Raw genomic sequence first — 27991 nt, 5'->3', positions numbered from 1 at the left:
GGGGCGACTCAACTAAACATTCGATCGGCAGGTTTGATACCTTTCTCCTACATTACGCTTGCTGGTCACTTACCTGCTAGAACGTGGCACCACCATCTCAGCCAGAGTTTCATATTGCTTAACCCAGTCATTATAGTTCATTCTGAAAAACAATGTACAAAATACATTTCATTAATAAAACTAAATCTTGTAACTCAATCATCAGATTGCGTTACCAAGGGTGTCCATGAGCACTCACGCCCTGACACTCTATGTCAAAAGGACCTGCCCCAAATGTTAGGCCTTCAAAAACAATTGGAAAAGATCTATTTTTAAATGGCGTACGATTCTTAAGTAGTGCGATAGACAAAAACATGGTCCACCATATCTCACCATTATTTGCTAGCACTACTACCTATAGGGTAGAGAAAAGAGGGATCTTGACTAATTTAAAATTCAAAACGATTTGTGTTACCCTGCAAAATTTGCCACCATTGTAATAAATTAAGTCGAAGTACTGAAAGTGGATTATGGATGGAGATGTCTGTGGCTGGGGTTGTGGCTGGGGTTGAGGCTGGGGTTGAGGCTGGGGTTGAGGCTGGGGTTGAGGCTGGGGTTGAGGCTGGGGTTGAGGCTGGGGTTGAGGCTGGGGTTGAGGCTGGGGTTGAGGCTGGGGTTGAGGCTGGGGTTGAGGCTGGGGTTGAGGCTGGGGTTGAGGCTGGGGTTGAGGCTGGATGGATGGAAAGATATAATGAATGGGTAGATGGATGGTGGAGATTATGATGGATGGAATAGATGGAGATATTGGGGGGTGGACGGATATGATGATGGATGGCTAATGGAAAAATGGATGGTGGAGATGATGATGGATGGATATGATGGCTAATGGATGGATAGAGAACAATGGTAAGAGATAACGATGATTGCTAACTGGGCTGACGATGGCCATCTCCATACTGGCTATCATCCAGTGAACATGAAGCAGAATATAACAGTCTTTTCGCAGCAGGCAGCACTTACTTTGGAACAACTACTAATAGTGTGATCAGATATTCAGAATCCAGGACAAAGTCATCTTTCTTGACAATTTCAGCCAGGCTTCTGGTTATTAAGCTTCCTCTGCAGGAAAAAACACAATCACGTGGAAATGAAAATCAATCTTGTTAACAGCACAAAACAGAATTAACAGAATTATATTATAGCTGTAATGAGGTTAAAAGGATCAAGTCAAATAATATTATAAAACTAAATGATTGAAAAAAAATTTAAAAAAATATTTTATTTGTACTGAGCGATCGTCGTGTGTGTGGTTTCCAGCAAGTTAAGAAAACGTTATAGAATTTTCCTCCATACTTTTTGTAACAATTGGCCTTTAAGTTTGCTTCGATTGCTGTAATATAAAGGAACCCCAATTGTAAAAAATCTTTTCTGGTGTGGTGATGGACACACAGGTAATGTGAGTGCACACCTTACGGCGCGTAGTACCATTTCACGCGGACCCCAAACCATGTCTTAGGGTATGTGCACACGTTGCGGATTCTGCTGTGGATTCTTCCACGCGGATTTTGCTAAATCCGCAAGTAAAACATGGATTTTTGTGTAAAATCCTTTTCTCCGAGACACTCATTGGGGGACACAGGTACTGTGGGTGTATGCTACTGCCGCCTGGAGGCTAACACTAAGTGAAAAAGAGAGGTTACCTCCTCCTCCGCCGTATACACCCTCGCCCCTCGCGGGCGGAATCAGTTTGGTGCAAAAGCAGTAGGAGATCAAACAAAAATCAGACAACATCAACCTTAATGCAGGTAACAACATGTCTAGAAAAAACATAACCCTAATATCATTAAAAAAAAAGCATATTAAACAAAACAGAAGCCAAATTGGCCATCAGGGTGGGTGCTGTGTCCCCCAATGAGCGTCTCGGAGAAAAGGATTTTACGGCGAGTTTATCAAAAATCCATGTTTCTCCTTCGCCTCACTGGGGGACACAGGTACTGTGGGATGTCCTAAAGCAGTCCCTGGGTGGGGAGATGACTCACCAATCCAAGCAACATGCACCTCCTGTCTAAAGGTGCGCCACCGCTGCTTGGAGAATCCTTCTACCTAGACTTGCATCTGCCGAAGCCGGAGTATGAATATTGTAGTGCTTTGCAAATGTGTGCAAGCTGGACCAGGTTGCAGCCTTGCAAACCTGTTCCGCCGATGCCTGGTGCCGAAGAGCCCAAGAGGCGCCCATTGCCCGATAGAGTGCGCTCTGATCCCTGCTGGAACTGGTGTGCCTCTGATGCGGTAAGACTCCTGTATAGTCAAACGAATCCATCTGGCTATGGTCGATTTTGAGGCAGCGAGTCCCTTCCTGCTCCACTCGGGAAGCACGAACAGCGTGTCCGCCTGACGAAAGGGTGCCGTCCGCGACACATATCTCCTGAGAGCTCTCACCAGGGCCATCGTATGAAGAGCCTTTTCCACACAGTGTACCGGTGCTGGACAAAAAGAGGGCAAGACAATATCCTCATTAATGTGAAACGAGGAAACGATCTTCGGCAGAAAAGGAGGGGCTGATCTGAGAACCAACTTATCTTTGTGGAAGGCTAGAAACGGAGATCAGCAGGATAGAGCTGCCAGCTCTGAGACCCGCCTGATTGACGTTATTGCCACAAGAAATACTACCTTCCAAGAAAGGTAGGCTAAAGAGACCTCCTGTAACGGTTCAAAAGGATCCTCCTGTAGAACACTTAGAACCAGGTTAAGGTCCCAAGTGTCCAGGGGCACCCTATAAGGGGCTACCAAGTGGGAGACTCGCTGAATGAAAGTCTTCATCTGCAGATTGGTAGCAATCCTGCGCCGGAACAGAACGGATAAGGCCGATATTTGTCTCCTGAGGGAACTTGGGGCCAAGCCTTAGACTAGGCCAGACTGGAGAAAAGCCAAGATGTTGGGAATAGAAAATCTTAGTGGAGAACAACCATGTTTCCGACACCATGTGAAGAAAACCATCCAGGTGTGGTGATAAATACGTGCGGAGGCCGTCTTCCGGGCGCTAACCATTGTAGCAATCACATTGCGGCCGAACCCAGCCTGGGTTAGAATCCAGGATTCAACGGCCAAGCCGTCAAACACAGGGCCCCTGAGTTCGGGTGGTAGATCGGGCCCTGGGACAATAGGTCTGGGCGCTCTGGCAGGCGCCAAGGAACATCGGCGAGTAGCTGTACTATGTCTGCGTACCATGCCCGACGAGGCCAATCTGGGGCCAGCAGAATCACTGGCACCCCTCCTGCCTTGATCTTCTTGATGACCCTCGGAAGTAGTGGCAGCAGGAGGAATAGGTATGGGAGGCAAAACTGGTTCCATGGCAGAATCAACGCATCCACGGCAATTGCCTGCGGGTACCGGGATCGAGCAACAAACGCTGGTACTTTGGTGTTCATTCTGGATGCCATCAGGTCCACATCCGGCGTCCCCCATCGTTGGCAAATCTGCTGGAAAATCTCGGGGTGTAGTGACCATTCCCCGGATGAGAGACCCTGCCGGCTGAGGAAGTCTGCCGCCCAGTTCTCTACGCCCGGGATGCGATATCGCTGAGTGGTTTCTCTCGGGCTTACCTCACGCATGGCTGCCCTGCTGCGGGTGCCCCCCTGATGATTTATGTAAGCCACAGCCGTGGCGTTGTCTGACTGAATCCGAACAAGCCGGCCTGCTAGAAGGTGACAAAACTGTCGTAGAGCTAGCCGGATTGCCCATATTTCCAACAAGTTGATTGGGAGGAGTGCCTCCTGCGGCGACCACCGTCCCTGGGTCGTGTCAAACCGCTCTCCAGCCGAGGAGGCTGGCTTCGGTTGTCACCACCAACCAATGGTCTGGAGGAAAGGGCTTGCTCTGGAGAAGTGAGGCACTGGCTGTCCACCACCTGATTGCCTGTCTGACCCGCGTGGACAACCGGCATGCGAGCGAGAGAGAATGGGTTTTTGTCCCAGGCTGATAAGAGGGCGTGCTGCAGGGGGCGAAGATGGAGCTGGGCAAATGGAATTGCCTCCATTGCTGCCACCATCTTTCCTATGATCCTCATGCAGAAGCAGATGGTATGAGGGACCGGTTTGCGCAGTTTCCGGGCTCCCTGCCGGAGAGCTAAGGCCTTGTCCTGAGGGAGAATTACCAACCCTCGGGAAGTGTCGAAGATCATTCCTAAGAAGGAAATCCTCTAAGCTGGAACAGGAGATGACTTTTTCAAATTGACCAACCATCCTAAGCGGGAAAGAGTATCTAGCGTGATGCTGACACTCTTCGCATGCCCGAAATGAGGGGCCCTTGACCAAGAGGTTGTCTAAATAAGGAAAGACAACTATGCCCCGGGAGTGCAGGGTGGCCATGACTTTTGTGAATACCCTGAGAGCGGTGGCCAACCCAATGGGTAGTGCTGCGAACTGAAAATCTTAGTCATTGATTGCGAAGCACAGAAACCTTTGCTGCGGGGGAAAAAAGGGGATGTGTAAGTAGGCGTCTTGGATGTCAATAGAGGCCAAGTATTCTCCCCGCCTCATGGCAGATATGACTGAACGGAGAGACTCCATCCGGAAACGTCTGATCCTGATAAACTTGTTCAGGAACTTTTGGTCCAGAATGGGCATGACGGCCCCATCTTTTTTTGGGCACCGTGACAGGTTGGAGTAGAACCCCTGATATTTTTCTTTCTCCGGTATGGGAACAATGACTCCGTTGTGCTTGAATAAATTTATGGCCTTGAGTAAAGCCCTTGCTCAGGCGATTACTTTGGGAGGACAGGAAAGAAAGCCAGGCGTGGCGAAACGAAAGCAGGCGGCCGCCTACCTTACCGAAGTCGCCTTGAAATTGCCTCGAGTCATTTGGCTGCAGATCTCTGGGACCTAGGTCCTCTTGATCTGGGCTGGTGGGTACGCATTCTCCCCAACGGGTTGGTTCTATATGAGACCTGCCGATCGCTGTCCTGGCTGGGACGACCTGAAGCGGCGGGATTGGTTGCTGCAGCCCACCTGGGGTTGCGAAAGGACCGAAACCGTGTCTGAGGTTGGTGGCGAAACGGCTGTTTAACCCTTTGCTGAGGGAGGAAACTGCTCTTTCCACCTATGGAATCTGAGATGAGCTGATCCAACTTCTCCCCGAACAGACAACCGCTCTGATAAGGCAAGGAAGTCAGGGATTTCTTGGAAGTTGTGTCTGACCGCCATGTCCTCAACCATAAAGCCCTCCTAATGGAGATCGCATTTGCCACAGCCAGTGCTGCACAGTTGGCCGCATCCAAAGATGGATTAATTAGGTAGTCCCCGGCCAAAGTGATTTGATTTGCGATCTCTGATACCTCTGCTGGTAGGTCCATACCCTGCAGGGCTCTGTTCAATGATTCTGACCAAGCCATCATGGCCTTTGCTACCCAGGTTGCCGCAAATGAGGGAGAGAGTGCTGAACCTGATGCCTCAATTACTGAGTGAGCTAGGCTCTCTATGAGACGGTCAGTGGGATCGTTGATAGAGGACCCACTAGGTATGGATAACAGGGTCCTAGAAGCCAAGCGTGACACGGGTGGATCTACCGTTGGGGACTCCGCCCATTTCTTACGGAGATCAGGGGTGAACGTATACCTCGCCTCGAGCGCCTTTTGCCCTGACAAACGCTTGTCGGGCCGCTCCCTGTGTTGTTGTACTATGCCCTCAAACTTTGGGTGAGAGCTAAACACTCTATGCGGCCGCTTTGCTCCCTTAAATGAGACGTTTTGACCTGAGGCCATGGTGGAATCATCTTCGATCCCAAGGGTCTGGTTGACGGCCTCAATGAGACTGTCATTTGTTTCCCGGTATTCTGGAGTACCCGCATTAAGCGGCTCATCCGAGTCGTAATCTGAGCTCCCGTTAATGACCCTTGGTGAAGGTGAGCGAGAGGCCGAGCTTATGGATGCCGAAGCACCAGATGGACCGGGAGATGCTGTGTGGGTTCATTTCCCCCACGTCTGCCTAGAGTGAGAGCGGCCCTGCAGGCCAGAGGCTCCTGTGAGGTGGAGGACCCCTCTAACACAGGCGAGCCGCTATCCCTGCCCCTATCTGGAGCCCGAAGGGACTCGATTGCTCTTGTAAGCGAAGCCATGGACTGAGACAGAGACAGTACTGTACACTGGGCTCGGTTACAGGGGAGGGCTCCTGGGCACGTTCGGAATTGCAGGCTTCGCAAATCTGCTTGGTTTGCGCCCGTGGGAAGGCGGACGCAACATATAAGAACGTGTGTGCCTTAGCTTTTCTGGACATGATGGCTGCTAAGTGATATGCCAAGGGCCAAAAGCTGCTTAGCCTCTGGAGAACACAGAGGGTGGCCTTCCTCCAGGGGTAGCACTTACCCCAGTCCTGTGTCCCCCCGTCCTGGATTCTGTCAGACGTCCAGCCAGACGACCAGCTGGTCTTTCTCTAAAATACAGCACACTTCGGCGTGTGGGTGGGCCTCCGGACGAAGAGGCGGCCCCGGGACGTCATGGGGCGGAATTTCCATCTGCGGCCTAGTTCCTAGCAGAAGCCGGGGACTAAATTTCTGACGACCGCCCGAGGCCCCAAGGGACGGGTCCGCCGGAAGTGGCCGCGTCACAGGGGGCAGGACTTCCGCCCGCGGCCTAGCTCCGGCAAAAGCTGGGGACTAAATTTCCGGCGTGCGCCCGGACTCGGGGCGGGACCACCAGACATCGGGTCTGGACAGAAGAAGCATGCGTCACCGGCTGCCACGCTATGTGGCGCAACTCAGGAGGCCCAGGGATGCCCGAAAACGGCACCACCAGGAGTGCCGACCACGGGGGTCAACAGGAGCCCTTCCAGCCCACCTCCTTCCATGCCTCACCCCTAGACGTCCATCTTGATCCTCAGGTTAGGGGGGAGGGGGGAGGGGGGGGGCGAAAAAAACCTTTAAGGACGGTGCAGGCACCCTAGCTTCATCTTCCCTAAAGGGGATGAGGAGAGGGACCGTCCGCCACCTCCCATAATCACTGTCTGGCATTGGTGATGCAGTGGGGGCCGCACGGACTGTTCGCAGGCCTCTGTACAGCCTAGGGTTTCACTACCTTAGGGTGGTCAGGGCTCAGTCTGGCATCATGCCCCACGTAGCGGGAAAGGATACGTGGAGGCGACACTCGCACGTGCTCGCCCGTTGTTGGTTTGGGGAAATCGGACCCTTTCAATAGGATCCGTTGCCGCTGTCTTATCTTCATGGAAAAAATGACAGTCTGGAAAAAAAAAGACCAGACGTGTGCCTCCAATGGACACTAAGCAAAAACCGATTCCGCAGGCAATCGGGGCGAGGTTGTATACGGCGGAGGAGCTAACCTCTTTTTTTCCCACTTAGTGTCAGCCTCCAGGCGGCAGTAGCATACACCCACAGTACCTGTGTCCGCCAATGAGGCGAAGGAGAAATGACCTGCGCTTTACCTGCGGATTTAGTGCAGATTTCACCTGCGTTTTTACACCTGCAGATTCCTATAATGGAAGAGGTGTAAAAACGATGCGGAATCCGCACAAAGTATTGACATGCTACAGAAAAAAAACCCGCTGTATTGCTGTGCGGATTCTTCCGCAGCATGTGCACAGCGTTTTTTATCTTACATAGAATATAATGGTACTGTACCCCGCAGGAGAATCTGCTGCGGATCCGCAGGGCCAAGAATCCACAACTTGTGCACACACCCTTAAAGTCCCAGGTGTTAATGCCCCTTTAAGTTTTTATGGGGCCCTTGGCACTGGCTCTCCCTGCCAGTGTGGCCCTTCATTTTAGAGAATCTGTGTTGCAATGGCCTGCATACTGCAGCCCCACAAGATACTCATAATAGCATTTAAAGGAGAAGTTAAAGGTTCACATGAGTAAACTTGTCGAGAAATGACACTTGCCAAAACATCAAATTTTCCAATAGACCTAGAAACTCACATGATAAAAGGAAAGAAGGAACTAAACTTAAAAAAATTATTTTAACCCCTTCCTGACGTGACATACATGTATGTTATGTGCGGGGTGCAGGTGTAAGGAGAAAGCTCAGGAATCCGCTCCACACAGGGTAAAAGCTGGCTGTGGTATAGAGTCGGCATCTGCCTCTAACAGGAGTGACCAGAGCTCCGATCACTGCTGCTTACCAATTTACTGTTTTCAATCACTGATGGTAGCAATTAAATGTGTTTGCTGCTGTGTGCATCAATTCCCATCGGTAGCAGCACCTCCCAAAAATATTCAGTGAAAATCAATTAAAAGTTTGTTTGGACACAAAAATGATGCCAATAAAGAGGTCATCTCTTCAAGCAAAAAAAAAAAAAACAATCCTCAGAGGGCACCATCAACGGGAAAAAAAAAAAAAAAAACATTACAGGTCTTGGAAAATGGCAACAATAAACCTAAACTCCCAATTTTTAAAAAATTTTATTTATGTTTTTTTTTTTCTACTTAAATTTAAAAAAGAAACCTTACTGTTTTATTTTAACATTTCACCCCACTTGGAAGTTTTCTCCCACGTTTTCCACGATATTGTATGGAAAACTAAACAAGGTCATCTAAAAGCTACAACTCATCCGTCAAAAAACAATCACTAATCAATCTGCTAATTTGGCAGAAAAGGAAAAAAGTTATGGCTCTTGAAAAAAAATGAGGAGCAATGAAAGCACAAAAAGAGAAAATTGTCAGTAATATAAAGGGGTTTATCGTGTCGTATATTGTGTTAAATGGTGGCTGTCTTTCTCTCTACATAAAAAAAAAAAATTAAGAGTCCATGGTGGTTGATCCCAATAAAAAAAAGTATAAACCACCGAGGGCTCATGATTTTTAGCATTTTTTTCTAGGTTGAGAAAAATTTGTCCAAGGACATGGAATGTAGAGTCTTACGCATTTTTCCTTTCAAGATTTTGTAGGTTTCCTTTCAGATTGTTGTAGGCAGAAGCCCGCGCTTTCAGGTCATTGTCAATCTGTGTAACACCCTGAAAAAGGACAAGAGGTACAGTCAGACGAGTACACCCAACAGTGATGATGACTAGAGTTGAGCGACTTTGGTCGGATCGGGTTTCGTGAAACCCGAATGAAACAAAATAAGTTTCAGATGAAACTCGTCCGACTAGAGCAAAACAAAGTCGGAGTTTCGTCCGACTTTTATTTCCCATTGACTTGCATTGGGGTCGGGTTTCGGACGAAACTCCGACTTTGTTTTGCTCTAGTCGGACGAGTTTCATCTGAAACTTATTTTGTTTCATTCGGGTTTCACGAAACCCGATCCGACCAAAGTCGCTCAACTCTAATGATGACGAATGATGAAATATTTTTCGAAAGGTGTAAGAAAAATGTTCCAAAAGTGAAGTCTAAGTCCAAACACAATATCTCAGCCTAGGATGACATGCTTTCAATTTTCCTTCATTTTAAAATACAAATTGTTGGGACTACATAGAGACTGTGACCGTGACACAGATCACTCTATGCCCCTGCTACATCGCAGCGTAATGAAGGTGAATGGGATTGCACTGCGACCCGCAGGATACTGCTACTGAAACTGGCAATATAAAAAATAAATCCACTGGTTCTTTCTTTTTGTGACCTGCTTGTCACAGTCCCCCAATTGTGACAAGCGAGTCACGAAAAGACAGAACCAGTTGAATTTGCCATCTCCATTCATCCAGCCATCCATCATCCCTCCTCCGCCCACCACTGCCCCCTCCAACTTCCCTAATCTCTGCCGAGGACTTTGCCGCACACTTCAAAAACAAGATAGACCAAACACGGCAAGTCTTTATTGCTCAACCACCACAACCCCTTTGCATACCAGACCAGTGCCCAAACCCCATAACCTCCTTATCTAACATCACTGAAGGGGAGCTTGCTCATCTTCTCTCCAAATCACACCTCACCACTTGTGCACTTGACCTGATCCCATCCCACCTCCTCCCCAACATCACCACCACTCTTATCCCATACCTAATCTACCTCTTCAACCTATCACTAACTTCTGGTACCTTCTCTACTGCTTTCAAACATGCCACAATCACGCCTATCCTTAAAAAGGCATCTCTCGATCCAACAGCCACGTCCAGCTATCGCCCAATATCGCTGCTCCCATTCGCTTCTAAACTCCTGGAGCAGAATGTCCACGCTGAACTTTCCTCCCACCTCTCAACTAACTTGCTCTTTGACAATCTACAATCTGGCTTCCGCCCCCATCATTCCACTAAGACAGCCCTGACCAAAATTACCAACAACCTACTTACAGCCAAAGCAAACGGACAAAACTCTACACTCCTCCTCCTAGACCTGTCCTCTGCTTTCAACACAGTTGACTACTGCCTCCTACTACAGATCCTCTCCTCCTTTGGCATCAAAGACCTTGCCCTATCCTGGATCTCCTCATACCTTTCCAACCACACATTCAGCGTCTCCCACCCTACCTCCTCATCCCACCCTCTCTCTGTTGGAGTCCCCCAAGGCTCTGTTCTAGGACCCCTACTCTTCTCAATCTATACACTTGGCCTGGGGCAACTCAACATCACCTTTCTGCTCTCCAGAATCCCAGAGTGTCTATCAGCCATATCCTCCTTCTCTTCTCGCTTCCTCAAACTCAATGTGGACAAATCTGAACTAAACATCTTTCCCCCATCCCACAGATCTTACTTACCCGACCTTTCTATTACAATTGAGGACATCACGCTTTCCCCCGTAACGGAAGTCCGCTGCCTCGGAGTAACCCTTGACTCTGCCCTGTCCTTCAAACCGCACATCCAAGCTCTCTCCACCTCCTGTCGCCTCCAGCTCAAAAATATTTCCAGAATCCGTCCCTTCCTCAACCCTCAATCTACTAAACTACTTGTGCATGCCCTCATCTCCCACCTCGACTACTGCAACATCCTTTTCTGTGGCCTCCCTGTTAACACCCTTGCACCTCTCCAGTCCATCCTCAACTCTGCTGCCCGACTAATTAATCTCTCTCCTCGCTACTCCTCCGCAAATCTCTTCAATGGCTCCCATTCCCTCAGCGTATCCAATTCAAATTACTAATACTGACCTACAAGGCCATCTACAACCTGTCTCCTCCATACATCTCTGAACTAATCTCCCGATACTTCCCCTCACGTAATCTCCGGTCCTCCCAAGACCTCCTTCTCTCCTCCACACTTATCCGCTCCTCACCCAACCACCTCCAAAACTTCTCCCGAACAGTCCCCATTCTCTGGAATTCCCTGCCCCAACACGTCCGGCTATCATCCACACTCGGATCCTTCAGACGGAACCTGAAAACCCACCTCTTCAGGATAGCCTACAGCCTGCAATGATCCCCGCTGCCTCCTCACCACTACTGGAGCTACCGCCTCATAATCACTGGAGCTGCTGCAACCCCCCAAACTACTGTCTCCTTCCCCACCATCCTGTAGAATGTAAGCCCGAAAGGGCAGGGTCCTCTCTCCCCTCTATATCAGTCTGTGATTGTTAGTTTGTTTACTGTAAGTGATATCTGTAATTCGTATGTAACCCCTTAAGTACAGCACCATGGAACCAATGGTGCTTTATAATAATAATAATAATCATCATCATCTCCATTCATTCATCCATCCATCATCTCCATTCATTCATCCATCCATCATCTCCATTCATTCATCCATCATCTCTGACATCCATCCATCATCTCCATTCATTCATCCATCATCTCCATTCATTCATCTCCATTCATTCATCCATCATCTCCGACATCCATCATCTCCTCCATCCATCATCTCCTCCATCCATCATCTCCATTCATTCATTATCTCCATTCATTCATCTCCATTCATTCATCCATCATCTCCGACATCCATCCATCCATCATCTCCTCCATCCATCATCTCCATTCATTCATCATCTCCATTCATTCATCCTCTCCATTCATTCATCCTCTCCATTCATTCATCCATCATCTCCATTCATCCATCCATCATCTCCATTCATCCATCCATCTCCATTCATTCATCCATCATCTCCATTCATCCATCCATCTCCATTCATTCATCCATCCATCATCTCCATTCATTCATCCATCCATCATCTCCATTCATTCATCATCTCCATTCATCCATCCATCATCTCCTCCATCCCCTCCATCATCTCCTCCATCCATCTCCTCCATCCATCATCTCCTCCATCCATCATCTCCATTCATTCATCCATCCATCATCTCCTCCATCCATCCATCATCTCCTCCATCCATCAATCATCTCCTCCATCCATCAATCATCTCATCCATCCATCAATCATCTCATCCATCCATCATCTCCATTCATTCATCCATCATCTCCATTCATCTCCATTCATTCATTCATCCATCATCTCCATTCATCCATCCATCTCCATTCATTCATCCATCATCTCCATTCATCCATCCATCTCCATTCATTCATCCATCATCTCCATTCATTCATCATCTCCATTCATCCATCCATCATCTCCTCCATCCCCTCCATCATCTCCTCCATCCATCTCCTCCATCCATCATCTCCTCCATCCATCATCTCCATTCATTCATCCATCCATCTTCTCCTCCATCCATCCATCATCTCCTCCATCCATCAATCATCTCATCCATCCATCAATCATCTCATCCATCCATCATCTCCATTCATTCATCCATCATCTCCATTCATTCATCCATCCTCTCCATTCATTCATCCATCCATCATCTCCATTCATTCATCATCTCCATTCATCCATCCATCATCTCCATTCATCCATCCATCATCTCCTCCATCCATCAATCATCTCATCCATCCATCAATCATCTCATCCATCCATCAATCATCTCCTCCATCCATCAATCATCTCATCCATCCATCAATCATCTCATCCATCCATCATCTCCATTCATTCATCCATCATCTCCATTCATCCATCCATCATCTCCATTCATTCATCCATCCATCATCTCCATTCATTCATCCATCCATCATCTCCATTCATTCATCCATCCATCATCTCCTCCATCCATCCATCATCTCCTCCATCCATCATCTCCATTCATTCATCCATCTCCATTCATTCAACCATCTCCATTCATTCATTCATCCATCCATCATCTCCTCCATCCATCCATCCATCATCTCCTCCATCCATCCATCATCTCCTTCATCTCCTCCATCCATCATCTCCATCCATCCATCATCTCCATTCATTCATCCATCATCTCCATTCATTCATCCATCATCTCCATTCATTCATCCATCTCCATTCATTCATCCATCTCCATTCATCCATCCATCCATCATCTCCTTCATCCATCCATCATCTCCTCCATCCATCCATCATCTCCTCCATCCATCATCTCCTTCATCCATCCATCATCTCCTTCATCCATCCATCATCTCCATCCATCCATCATCTCCTCCATCCATCATCTCCTCCATCCATCATCTCCATCCATCGAGCCATCATCTCCATTCATTCATCCATCATCTCCATTCATTCATTCATCCATCCATCATCTCCTCCATCCATCCATCATCTCCTCCATCCATCCATCATCTCCTCCATCCATCCATCATCTCCTCCATCCATCCATCATCTCCTCCATCCATCCATCATCTCCTCCATCCATCCATCATCTCCATTCATTCATCCATCCATCATCTCCTCCACCCATCCATCATCTCCTCCACCCATCCATCATCTCCTCCACCCATCCATCATCTCCTCCACCCATCCATCATCTCCTCCACCCATCCATCATCTCCTCCACCCATCCATCATCTCCTCCACCCATCCATCAACTCCTCCATCCATCCATCATCTCCTCCATCCATCCATCATCTCCTCCATCCATCCATCATCTCCTCCATCCATCCATCATCTCCTCCATCCATCCATCATCTCCTCCATCCATCCATCATCTCCTCCATCCATCAATCATCTCCTTCATCCATCCATCATCTCCTCCATCCATCATCTCCTCCATCCATCATCTCCTCCATCCATCATCTCCTCCATCCATCATCTCCTCCATCCATCATCTCCTCCATCCATCATCTCCTCCATCCATCAACTCCTCCATCCATCATCTCCTCCATCCATCATCTCCATTCATTCATCCATCATCTCCATTCATTCATTCATCCATCCATCATCTCCTCCATCCATCCATCATCTCCTCCATCCATCCATCATCTCCTCCATCCATCCATCATCTCCTCCATCCATCCATCATCTCCATTCATTCATCCATCATCTCCATTCATTCATCCATCATCTCCATTCATTCATCCATCATCTCCATTCATTCATCCATCATCTCCATTCATTCATTCATCCATCCATCATCTCCTCCATCCATCCATCATCTCCTCCATCCATCCATCATCTCCTCCATCCATCCATCATCTCCTCCATCCATCCATCATCTCCTCCATCCATCCATCATCTCCTCCATCCATCCATCATCTCCTTCATCTACTCCATCCATCATCTCCATCCATCCATCATCTCCATCCATCCATCATCTCCATCCATCCATCATCTCCATCCATCCATCCTCTCCATCCATCCATCATCTCCATCCATCCATCATCTCCATCCATCCATCATCTCCATCCATCCATCATCTCCATCCATCCATCATCTCCATCCATCCATCATCTCCATCCATCCATCATCTCCATCCATCCATCATCTCCATCCATCCATCATCTCCTCCATCCATCATCTCCATTCATTCATCCATCATCTCCATCCATCGAGCCATCATCTCCATCCATCGATCCATCATCTCCATTCATTCATCCATCCATCATCTCCTCCATCCATCCATCATCTCCTCCATCCATCCATCATCTCCTCCATCCATCCATCATCTCCTCCATCCATCCATCATCTCCTCCATCCATCATCTCCTCCATCCATCATCTCCATTCATTCATCCATCCATCATCTCCATCCATCCATCATCTCCATTCATCCATCCATCATCTCCTCCATCCATCCATCATCTCCTCCATCCATCCATCATCTCCTCCATCCATCCATCATCTCCTCCATCCATCCATCATCTCCTCCATCCATCATCTCCATCCATCCATCATCTCCTCCATCCATCATCTCCATTCATTCATCCATCATCTCCATCCATCGATCCATCATCTCCATTCATTCATCATCTCCATTCATTCATCCATCCATCCATCATCTCCTCCATCCATCCATCATCTCCTCCATCCATCCATCATCTCCTCCATCCATCCATCATCTCCTCCATCCATCCATCATCTCCTCCATCCATCATGTCCTCCATTCATCATCATTATCTCCCAGGTTTAACCCCCAAAGATCGCTATATTCTGCAAAATGAAGGTGAATGGGGTGGTGTTGTCAACTGCAACTAGAAAGTCTCAAAATATCCAATCGGTTCTAACCTACTGACTTGCTTGTCACAAATGTGAGAAAGATTTAGCCACTTGCTTGCAATGCAACCCTATTCCCCGCATTATAATGCAATCTTTGGCAGCGCAAGCTGTGTTTGCCGTGTACCTCAGTTATGTAACATGAGAATGTTTTCCCCGATTTATGAAAAATATTTGAAAATACAGTTTGTACAATTTAGAATTGCAGAAGAACTCTCCTTTCATAGCTCTAAACTATCCCATACACATTACTGACTATTTTGACAGGATCGGCTACCAGCTAACATGTTTGGGTGGCTTTCCAACTGATGCCCACACAGATGTTGGGGAAAAGAAGGGTCATGCATGGTAAGTGCCAGACCCATTTTTTTTCTCACTAAAATGAGCCGCTGCCAGAGAGGTGAGAAAGTATTACTCCCCTCTCTCCACTGAACAACGCATTCTGGGTATAACAAAGTATCCCTGTCCACAACAGGATCAGGAAAGGTAACCAGCTGACTGATACAACAGCTTTTTAACTCCTTAACCCCCCGGAGGCATTTTCGTTTTTAACTCCCCTTTTTTATTTTTCCATCAATATGGCCATGTGAGGGCTTGTTTTTTGCGGGACAAGTTGTACTTTTGAATGACACCATTGGTTATTTACCATGCTGCTTTTTGTTTTGGCTTTTTTTGACCTGCCATTATGATTTTCCAGGTCATTACGAGTTCATAGACACCAAACATGCTCTAGGTTCCAAACATTATTAAAAAAAAAAAAAATTGCACTATTTTCCGATACCCGTAGGGTTTCAGTTTTTGGTGATCTCCAGTTCTGTGAGGGCTTATTTTTTGTGTGCCAAGCTGATGTTTTTAATGAAACCATTTTGGTGCAGATACGATCTTTTAATGCAAAGTTGCGGCGACCAAAAAAACAGGATTTTGGTTGCTTACTGTAAAATCTGTTTCTCAAAGTCTTCATTGGGGGACACAGAAACCTTGGTCCTAACCGTGGGTGTGTGCTGCTGTCACTAGGAGGTTGACACTATGCATGAAAAAAAATGTTAACTCCGCCTCCGCAGTGAACACCCCTCCGACAGGCTGTAGGACAATTAGTTAGCTTTATTTTGCTTTAATTATTGTATTGTTAACGTTGTTACTTATGACTTGTGTTTTGAAACTGTTAAACTGTAAAGCGCTGTGGAATATGTTGGCGCTATATAAATAAAGATTATTATTATTATAGTTAGTGAAAAAGCAGTAGGAGGAGACATCATGTAAGTCAATCATATAATCATTACAGGTAACAAAACCATGGGAGGGCGCTGTGTCCCCCAATGAAGCCTCTGAGAAACAGATTTTACGGTAAGCAACCAAAATCCTGTTTTCTCTTTCGTCTCATTGGGGAACACAGAAACCGTGGGACGTCCAAAAGCAGTCCCTGGGGTGGGAAAAGACAGAAACTTCCTTCAGGTCGGAGAACTTACCACTGCCGCCTGCAAGATTCTTCTGCCTAGGCTGGTGTCCACTGAAGCATAGGTATGGACCTTATAGAACCTCGAAAAGGTATGCACGGACGACCATGTGGCAGCATTGCACAACTGCATGGCTGATACCCTGTTGTGTACCGCCCAAGAGGCGCCCACCTCCCGGGTTGAATGGGCCTTTACCCCAGCAGGGGACACCCTGCCCTTCACCCGGTAGGCTTCCAGAATTGCCATTCTGATCCAGCGGGCAATTGTTGCCTTAGAGGCCGGCAGGCCTCTTCTCACCCCATGGGGGTAACAAAGAGCGAGTCCACCTTCCTGAAGGGAGCGCTCCTGGCCAGATTGACCCATATCGCCCTGACCAGGTCTAGCTTATTCAAAGAACGCTCCAGATGACGGAAGGACTATATCCTCGTTCAGGTGGAAGGCCGATACCACCTTCGGAAGAAAGTTAGGAGGAGGCCGCAAAACAACCTTGTCCTGGTACATAATTAGGAATGGAGGGCGACAGGACAATGCCGCTAATTCTGAAACCTGCCTAATAGAGGTGATGGCTACGAGAAATACCACCTTCCAGGACAACAAAGACATGGGAGCTTCCTGGAGGGGTTCAAAGGGTGAACCTGTCAAGGCTTCCAAGACCAAGTTAAGATACCCTGGAGCCACAGGGGATCTGTAAGGAGGGGCCGCATGTGCCACTCCTTGCAGAAAGCTCCTAACCTGTAAGCAGAAGGCCAAATTTCTTTGAAAAAGAATAGAGAGCAGATACCTGGCCTTTCAAGGAACTTAGGGCCAGACCGCCATCTAACCCTGCCTGGAGAAAAGCTAGGACAGATGGCAGGGAACACAGCGTAGGTGTGATGTGATTAGATCACACCAGCCAAAACAGGTCTTCCAGGCACGATAATAGACAGTGGAAGAGGATGGCTTTCTAGCCTGGATCATTGTATTAATTACTCCGAAATGGTCCGAAAATCCTGGGATTAATAGTCCGAAAATCCCGCTGCTCTTAGTATTGTGGTTTCAACGCCATGCCGACTAATTGAGCGACCGAGAATTCGGGTGGTAAAATGGCCCCTGAGCCAGAATACCTGGTCTGTCGGGGAGTCTCCAGGGGGTGCCTGCGAGAAGATTGATAATTTCTGCGAACCAGGCCCTCCTGGGCCAGTACGGGGCGATCAATATGACCGGCACCCCTTCCGCCTTGATCTTCTTTAGCAGTCTGGGCAGGAGAGGAAAAGGAGGGAACAGGTAAGGGAGTCTGAACTGTGTCCAGGGAATGATCAGTGCGTCGACCCCTATTGCTAGAGGATCGCGGTATCTTGGGACAAACTGTTGGACCCTTCTGTTCTGTCGCAATGCCAGGAGGTCCACGTCTGGAGTCCCCCATAGTCCTGGTGTAAGGACCATTCTCCTGCCGTGAGCCCCTTCCGACTGAGGAAGTTGGCGGCCGTGTTGTCTGTGCCGGGAATGAAAACTGCCAAAATTGCCTGAATTGCGGTTTCTGCCCAGTTAAAGTTTCTGGATACCTTGGCCAGTGCCCGGGAACTTCTGGTTCCCCCTTGGTGATTGATGTATGCCACCGCTGTGGCACTGTACGTTTGAATCCGTGCTGGCTGGTTGTTGAGGTATCTTTCCCAATGTAGACGTGCTAGGAAGACCCACCTCAGTTTTAGAATGTTGATTGATAGTGAGGATTCTTGCCTCGACCATCATCTCTGGACTGTCAGGAGATGGAATACCGCACCCCAGCCCAGGGGACTGGCATCTGTAGTTACTACCTGCTAGAGGACAGGGGAAAAAGGCCGTCCCAGATGAAAAAGGGGGGAGGTCAGCCACCACTTGAGGGACTCCCTGGTCTGAATGGAAGGGAGGAAGGGGCGACCCAGCAAAGAGATGGACCTGTTCCAAAGAAGGAGGATGTTCCTCTGTAGTATCCTGGAACGGAACAGGGCAAAGGGTATTACCTCTGAAGCTGTCACTATCCTTCCCAGGACTCTCATGGCAGCGTGAAAGGATAGACGCCGGAATTTCAACAGAGAGCGAATTCCCTGCTGGAGGGTAATCCACTTTCTTTCTGGGAGAAGGACCCTCGAGCGGCGGGTGTTGATTACCATTCATAAGAATTCTAGGCGTTGTGTTGGCGTTAGGTGAAATTTCTCCCTATGATCCAACCAAACCGGGACAGCGTGTTTAAAACTACTGCTAGATTTTCCTGGGCCTGAGCGAAGGAGGGCGCTTTGACGAGAATATCTTCGAGATATGGCACCAATATTATGCCTTTGACTCTTAATATAGCTACCATCGCTGCCACAATCTTTGTGAAAATTCTGGGGGCTGTTGCCACCCCAAATGGCAGGCCACAAACTGGAAATGCTGCTTTTGGACAGTAAAACGCAGAAACCTCTGATGTCCCTAAAAAAATGGGGAAGTGTAGGTAGGCATCCCGGGTGTCTATGGAACACAGGAATTCCTGATCCTCTATAGACGTAATTACCGACCGAATCAATTCCATCTTGAAATGGCGTAAGCGGACCCATCTGTTTAGCCTTTTGAGGTCTAGTATGGGACGAACTGAGCCATCCTTTTTTGGTATCACAAACCGGTTTGAGTAAAAGCTGGCAAAACGTTCCTGCTCGGGAACGGGGACGATTACTCCTGCGTTGCGGAGAGAGTAGATTGCCGCAGAAAAAACTAGAGCCCTAGCAGCGTCTTTTGGTTGCGATAGAAAGAAGCGATCTCGCGGAAGGACGTTGAAGTCTATCTTGCATCTTGTCGATATTACCTCCTTTACCCAGATATCCTCTACTGAACTCTGCCAGACATCTCTGAAAAGGAGAAGGCGGCCTCCTAGTCAGGGAGAGGTACTGGAAAGGGAGTTGGAATCCCTGCTGGCGTCAGGCTGAAGTGGCTCTGCCCGGCCCTGACCTGGTAGTTCTGCTGTTGGAACTGCAGGAATGCCATGAAGGGGTGGTCCGAAAGGATACCTTCCTCCTATCTCACGGCGCTTGCGACCTCTGTGGGTCTTCAGCCTGTCGCTGGGGTACTGCAAAAGGGCTGAGCCCTATGTTTGAAAACATATCGACGAGGCTTGGCCCGGGGGAGAGGGCAGCGTGTACCCCCCGTTGCATCCTTAGGTGGCTGCCCTGAAGTGGCAGGTTGGTCAGTGATTTCTCTGAGGATAAATAAGCCTGCCAAGCCCCTAAACAGACCGTCTGCCGGACGGCTACCAAGTTACTGGATGCTTGAGCTGCGCAAGACGTGGCATCGAGGGCTGGTGATACCATATACCTCCCGGCATGGGATATGATAGATCTGCGAATTCCGCCAGTTCCGCTGGTGGTGCCCCGGCCAATATGCCCTGTCTAAGCTGTTTGGCCCATTCTGTAACAGACTTAGCTACCCAAGCTGAGGCGAAGGCTGGACACAATGTGGCGGCTGCTGCCTCAAAGGAGGATTTTGACAGGGATTCTATCCTCCTATCATTGGTATTTTTTAGGGCTGCTCCACTGGCGAGTGGGAGGACTGTATTGGTAGCGAATCTGGACACTGGTGGATCCACTGAAGGGGAGGCGGTGAAATCTGGAGGGAAGGGATATAGAATCCCAAAATGACTTTCTCTCTGAAATCGCCTGGTTGGGTTTTCCCTTTCCCTGACCAACACTTCCTCAAAATCCTTGTGGGAGGCGAAAACCCTAGAGGGGACTTATGAAGCTTAAATGAAAAAGCCTGATCATTAGGTTTTGATGTGGCGTCCGCAATGTTAAAAGGTCTCATTGGCTGCGGCAATGAGGCCCTGAACCATATCCTTGACCTGGGACTGTTCTGGCTCGTACTCAGAACCCTCCTCTGAGTGTATCTCCGATAATGCCTCGCCTGATTGCGGGGAGGACCGGGAGAAGTCAGACGGCCAGAGGAATTCTGGCGATGAGATGGCGTGAGAAGGGGACCTGGGTTGATAGTCCTGTCTAAAAGTTTTACGGCCTCTAGAAGGTTCAAAAGGAGGCTCCGTTGGTGCTCCTATGTCCACTGGAGTCTGAAGTGGCAATCTGTTAAGCGCCGTTACCAAGGTCTGTGATACTCTGGTAAGGTCGGCCACGGACTTGGATAAGGAAAAGGCCCATCCTGGACACTCGCTATCTCCCGTGGCGATGGATGGCCCCTGGGCGGCAGGCAAGGTCCTTCCTCCTGCTCCAGGGGTAATGTGGGAGCTCTGACAGGCAAAACGGGGGGCTGCACCTGCTCTCTATCGTAGGTGACACCATAGGTCTGCTGCAATCTGAGCAGAGTGGCGAGGACTGACCTGAAGGAGGCCTGACACCAAGGTCACTGAAGCGGATGAGGAGGAGGAGCGGGACTGCTCTCCCTTGGGCATACTGACAGGTTTTATCTGGTGCCGACCATCGGGGGTAGAAAGCAGAGTGAGGAAGCAACCTGTAGTGCAGTACTCACATACCCACGACCTGTGTGCCCGCCACAGCTGCCGCCCGAAGGCTGATGAGGTTGATATCCGGGTGAACAGCCCTGCCTAGAAGCCTTACGAAATCCCTGCCCGGAAGCGGTGGGCCCTGCTCTGGCCTCCTGGAGCACCAAGATGGCGCTGGTACAGCAAGAGGAAGCCGGGGGGGCGGAGCATGCAGGAAGCCGGAATCTAGCGTCGGCCTTACTGGGCTCCTGCTGGAGTCCAGGGCCATAACTCCGCCACAGGAGGAGGCTGGAACCGCACTGCACCGCATGCTTGAAAGTAAGTGTTGGCTCTTAACATAAGTATAGAGCCATGGGCTGTAAGCCCGAGTGCTGATTACAGCAGTCACATTCAGCCAGAGCGGCTGGTGAGCAGATCATACAACGCTGCAGCCTCTTACCTCCAGTTCACCCCGTAAGAGGGGTCGGTTATCTGCATGAAAAGATGGCGGTCCCAAACCTTATCTGAAGGGGGTCTCTCTCGATCATCAGGCTCTGGTGGGCGAGTGATGGGAGATGAAGGTCAGGACCAGGAGCTGCCACCTGAACACGAGTCCTCTGTTAGGGGATAGGGTCCTGCCCGTGGGATTCATGAGGATACAGGGTGGCAGTACACGCCGTACTCATGATCACGGTGTGGAAATACAGATGTAGCAGCTCTACTCTGCATCCCTCCAAGGTTACCTGAAAAGGAACGATGCACATTGAGGTAGGTATGGGTCTGCGAGAGACCCCTGTCCACCTCCTGCTGACACTAAGCAAAACTGATTGTCCTACAGCCTGTCGGAGAGGTGTATACGCGGAGGCGGAGTTAACATTTTTTTCATGCATAGTGTCAACCTCCTAGTGACAGCAGCACACACCCACGGTTAGGACCACGGTTTCTGTGTCCCCCAATGAGACAAAAGAAAACGTAATTCTGGCGTGCTGAATTTTTTTTTTTTTATCGCTGCGCCGTTTAGCGATCAGGTTAATCCTTTTTTTTATTGATAGATCGGGCGATTTAAAATTTTTTTTTTTTACTTTTGCCATGCTTCAATAGAAGCTGCCATATCCCGATCGGCTCTGCTTCATATAGGCGAAGATCAGATCGCTTCTATGTAGTAGAATTACTCACTTGCTATGAGCGCCAACTCACAGCAAGCCGGCACTGACAACCATAGAGGTCTCCAGGAGAATTCCAGTTGTCATGCCAACATACCGGTGACCCGCAATCACGTGACACGGGTCACCGATGGGCGGATTTCTGGCGAGATTGCCAGAAGCGCTTGTTAAATGCCACTGTCAGCGTTTGACAGTGGCATTTAGCGGGTTAATAGCCGCAGGTGAATCACGACTCCACCCGCAGCTATTGCAGGCACATATCAGCTGTTCAAAACAGCTGATATGTCCTGGGAAAGATGTGGGCTCATCGCCGGAGCCCACATCAAAGGGAGGGAGTCCTAAATCGGCGTACTATTACGCCCGATGTCGGAAAAGGGTTAATACAGGACAATTCAATAGATTTTTTTTTTTTTAAATAAATTTCTCTTCTTCCAATTGCTGCTGTTGCACCGATTCTGGAACAGTCTTTATTTTTCTTCTGTTGCCTTACTTTCCAAAGCTATGCTCCCCAATAATAATGGTACTAAATCTACCCTTCAACAACTGGGCGTGCATTGCAGAAATTCTTTGTGGGCGTGGCCGTGTTTTGATTGGCTAGCATCACAGAAGAAAAAGACAATGCCCACAGTGAAGTTCTATGGTACACACCCAGGAGGTTGAAGAGAAAATTTTGCAACTTTATTACTAGAGGGCATAACTTTGCAAGGGCACAGACGAAAAAGAAACTGTTCCAGAATCAGTAGAAGAGCAGCAATTGGAGGAAGTACTAAGCTTAAACAAGAAAAAAAAAAATCTAAAGTCCCTTTAAACAGGCTCATAATTTGCCAAACAAGCGAAACACTCCAATCCCAATCACCGATCCCTGTAAAAATATCACCGATCAGAGCCAAATGCTTGTTCGTCAGCTGTTCAGATAATTTATGCCAGCCTTATATTTATCGCTGTTGGTAGACATTAATATTACCGTTTGGTCCTTATACGGCTTGCATCAGCCCATGTAAACAAGCGCTGAATAACTAACTGAATGATGCTCATATGAACCCAACTTGGGATGTTTGAGTACTTTAAAAATTCAGAAGTGTTGACATACTGAGGTTTCATTAGGATCACAAGATGAATAAAGCCACAGTGCCTACAGATGTTTGGTGCGTAGACCTCAGATCTAAGTCCCCGATCAGTGACGTTTTTGCTTGTACACGCTGGAGAATTTCAGACTGTCACTCTGCATTTCCATATGGGTTATATATGGTATTGCTGCCTCCATGCATCATGTGAACGTTTCACACAACAGTATGTATTGTCTGCCAGGAACAGAGCCGCCCTGATTATTCTCAGCCTCGTTAACGTACATAGGACAGGAATAAGCACAAACATCCTATTCCCTTTTCCATGACACCACTTTTTCCTCACCCTGGGCTCTTAGAGTTTCCGAGAAGGCGGAAAATGACATTTATGAAACACGAGTCTTACTTTAGCAATTATTTCTGAGATGTTCTTCAAAGACTGTTTTATGGGGTACTTCGCCATATCCCACTGGAACCTTGTGATGTATGTGACCAAGTCCACTGTAAAATAGAGAGAATAGAGAGCGGTGAGGGAATACGAATGTCACGCAGGAGCATGAACCGCTGATTCACACGCACATCAGTCATGTGCTCCTTAGCCGTCCCTATAAGAATGACTGATATAGTAAAAATGCTGTTTACCAGGTAATCACAGTCCTTCAATTGTCCTCCTATGACTGCTGGTAAAACCTATCATTAAGAACATTATACAGAAAGCAATAGTAATCCTTATATAGAGAGACTAGATTAAAGTGAAATAAAGTGGCCTAGTTAGAAGGGATTTTAGGAATGGCTGTTATAGCATGAAAGAGACCCACCTAAACCATGTAGGGATTAGGGAGAGAATTGATGCACTGAATCGCCCCACTCTCGGGGCACTTCTAGCTTCATCTACATAAGGATGCAAAGTTTATTCAATCAGAGATGAAAAATCCATTTGAAGCCAAGCCAGAAAGGTATTTATGAACTTCGTATACATGGACTTGTCTTTCCTATCGTTCCCGACATTGTCATTAGTCTAGTGACCCCAATATCTCTGACAGGTTCCTTTCGATTCGGTCTTATGTAATTCTTTATCATTTGGACCAGCACTAGTCCCGAGATTGGGGATCAATAATTCCCCTTTAGAGAGAAGTGATGGCCACGTATGCAATGCATCCCTCCCTCTGTCTATGGGACGACCAGAGACAATGCATGCAGGGCCATTAGTCAAATCAAAGCAAAGTTGTAGTGATTGTGGAAGTTCCTGCCATGGGGCCCTCAATTATCCAAAAGATATCACCTATCCTATTGAAAGGTAAAAAAGCACTCTCAGAAAAAACTATCCCGTAATCCTTTTTAAACATGTATGTGATGTAGTGTAGATGCATTAAACACTCGCTGTCTTCCCCAGTGTTCTGGATCATGTGACTTCTAAATCAGACTGATGGATCACACAGGGGTCTACCTTTAGGCTGAAAGTCACTTTCACAATGTAAATAATTTATAGAACATTATATTGGTGGAAGCAGAAGTGTCAGCCGGCATAGATGAGGAGTGCTCACGTGCCCTAGAAGTGAAACGGGGCAATGATAGAAACTGACGAAGACGGCAATCGGTAAATACTTTACTATATCTAGAAGAATATACTGTAGATTCTTCTATCTATTGGCTAACACGGTACAAAGATATACAGTGCCTACAAGTAGTATTCAACCCCCTGCAGATTTAGCAGGTTTACACATTCGGAATTAACTTGGCATTGTGACATTTGGACTGTAGATCAGCCTGGAAGTGTGAAATGCACTGCAGCAAAAAAGAATGTTATTTCTTTGTTTAATTTTTTTTTAAATTGTGAAAAGTTTATTCAGAGGGTCATTTATTATTCAACCCCTCAAACCACCAGAATTCTGTTTGGTTCCCCTAAAGTATTAAGAAGCATTTCAGGCACAAAGAACAATGAGCTTCACATGTTTGGATTAATTATCTCTTTTTCCAGCCTTTTCTGACTATTTAAGACCCTCCCCAAACTTGTGAACAGCACTCATACATGGTCAACATGGGAAAGACAAAGGAGCATTCCAAGGCCATCAGAGACAAGATCGTGGAGGGTCACAAGGCTGGCAAGGGGTACAAAACCCTTTCCAAGGAGTTGGGCCTACCTGTCTCCACTGTTGGGAGCATCATCCGGAAGTGGAAGGCTTATGGAACTACTGTTAGCCTTCCACGGCCTGGACAGCCTTTGAAAGTTTCCTCCAGTGCCGAGGCCAGGCTTGTCCGAAGAGTCAAGGCTAACCCAAGGACAACAAGGAAGGAGCTCCGGGAAGATCTCATGGCAGTGGGGACATTGGTTTCAGTCAAAACCATAAGTAAAGTACTCCACCGCAATGGTCTCCGTTCCAGACGAGCCCGTAAGGTACCTTTACTTTCAAAGCGTCATGTCAAGGATCGTCTACAGTTTGCTCATGATCACTTGGAGGACTCTGAGACAGACTGGTTCAAGGTTCTCTGTTCTGATGAGACCAAGATCGAGATCTTTGGTGCCAACCACACACGTGACGTTTGGAGACTGGATGGCACTGCATACGACCCCAAGAATACCATCCCTACAGTCAAGCATGGTGGTGGCAGCATCATGCTGTGGGGCTGTTTCTCAGCCAAGGGGCCTGGCCATCTGGTCCGCATCCATGGGAAGATGGATAGCACGGCCTACCTGGAGATTTTTGCCAAGAACCTCCGCTCCTCCATCAAGGATCTTAAGATGGGTCGTCATTTCATCTTCCAACAAGACAACGATCCAAAGCACACAGCCAAGAAAACCAAGGCCTGGTTCAAGAGGGAAAAAATCAAGGTGTTGGAGTGGCCTAGTCAGTCTCCTGACCTTAACCCAATTGAAAACTTGTGGAAGGAGCTAAAGATTAAAGTCCACATGAGACACCCAAAGAACCTAGATAACTTGGAGAAGATCTGCATGGAGGAGTGGGCCAAGATAACTCCAGAGACCTGTGCCGGCCTGATCAGGTCTTATAAAAGACGATTATTAGCTGTAATTGCAAACAAGGGTTATTCCACAAAATATTAAACCTAGGGGTTGAATAATAATTGACCCACACTTTTATGTTTAAAATTTATTAAAATTTAACTGAGCAACATAACTTTTTGGTTTGTAAGATTTATGCATCTGTTAATAAATCCTGCTCTTGTGTGAAGTTTGAAGGTTCTAACTTATTTGCATCTTATCAAACCTGCTAAATCTGCAGGGGGTTGAATACTACTTGTAGGCACTGTATATCTTTACTATATCTATAAATACATTACATACATATAAAAACGATTAGGGGATGCGATTACTGAATTTTTAATAGGACAACCTTTTAACATACATTTTAATGAGTTTGTATAGGGTCATACCTCCACTGGCCAATAGGTTCTCCTGCACCTTGTCTCTGCTGTCCTCCAAGACGTCAGCCATGTACTGGGCAACCTTCTTCACCGTTCTGTGAAACATCAATGAAAGACAGACACGAATATGAAGAATTTGTGCCACTGACTAAAGCCGGTTGTAATTCAATAAGAAAAGATTGACTAATGAAATTTTCAAATTCTGGAAGAAATATTCAATTTGTGCCTATATTGTCCGAACCAAAAAATGCCTAAGAATCAGTCATTTGGTGATGTATCCACTGAGCGCACAGAAACCTACAAAGATAATAATCTGGAAGAGTAGGAGATTGGCATTGTCCCGCTCCATGTAATCATGATCATAGTACGGACCAGACCGGCTGAAGGCCCCGACCCAAACTAACAGTCTTGGATATGCCTATGAGGCTACTGAATGAGTCAGTGGACCTGTGGCCAATTTGAACATTACTGTCCGTATTTGGACCACGAATGTCACAAGTGTGAAACCGGATTAAGTCACTAATCATAATTCACATTACGAAAGTATTCTATCCTTTCATTAAAGGGGTAAAAATGCAAAGTGCTTGGTAAAACGAACAACTTTGCAATATGCTTATTAAAAATCCTCTCCATTCTCGAAAACGGAGAGATTTTAAATTTTCCAAGTTTGGTTTACAGCTCGTTGCCTAGGTCACCGCCCACCTCTGCAATCTATCAGCGGTGGGAGGCCTCTTAGGCAAGGAGCGCAGCGCATACATGCTTTTCTGCTCTCTGCTCTGATGCTGCAGAGGTAAAACCGCCTCTGCTAACAGCAATGAGAAAAGGTCATGGCTCAGGCCTGTTGCACAGTCATGCCGCTGATCGGAGCTGTCAATCACTAGAAGACCACCGCCCCCCACCAAGCAGAAGACTGGGGGCCGTGAAGCTGTGTGGTTATGAAGAAGGTAGATGCCCCTTTAATGTTTTATAGCCTGGCATTGGCAATGATTCAGACGAAAGAATGTCTAACTGGTACCCATTAGCACAGGCGGCTGCTGACCAGTGGAGAAACACGTTTAGTCTGCTGCAATATAATAAAAGTTTGTCTCCCACGTGTTAAAGGGAACTAGAAATCTTGGAAACGACCATTTTCCCCACATGTAACTTCAGTGGTCACTGC

General features: G+C 47.6%; 1 protein-coding gene across 3 annotated transcripts in view; it reads right to left on the bottom strand.

The window, feature by feature from the left end:
* Positions 1 to 27991, bottom strand: part of ATP6V1C1 (ATPase H+ transporting V1 subunit C1) — a 131594-nt gene that overhangs the window by 11141 nt on the left and 92462 nt on the right. For all 3 annotated transcript variants that reach the window (XM_073590105.1, XM_073590103.1, XM_073590102.1), the window contains exons 4-8: positions 26842 to 26927; positions 23858 to 23952; positions 8845 to 8936; positions 1000 to 1098; positions 74 to 142 (exon numbers count right to left, since the gene is read on the bottom strand). In XM_073590105.1, coding sequence (XP_073446206.1) covers positions 74 to 142; positions 1000 to 1098; positions 8845 to 8936; positions 23858 to 23952; positions 26842 to 26927 — 441 coding nt within the window. The remainder of the gene's footprint in view (positions 1 to 73; positions 143 to 999; positions 1099 to 8844; positions 8937 to 23857; positions 23953 to 26841; positions 26928 to 27991) is intronic.

The sequence above is a fragment of the Dendrobates tinctorius genome, unplaced genomic scaffold (assembly GCF_039654945.1).
Source record: "Dendrobates tinctorius isolate UK_male_01 unplaced genomic scaffold, ASM3965494v1 ptg000116l, whole genome shotgun sequence".
NCBI classification, from domain to species: domain Eukaryota; kingdom Metazoa; phylum Chordata; class Amphibia; order Anura; family Dendrobatidae; genus Dendrobates; species Dendrobates tinctorius.
The sequence above is the reverse complement of the archived record's forward strand: the minus strand, read 5'-3'. Positions and strand labels throughout refer to the sequence as shown.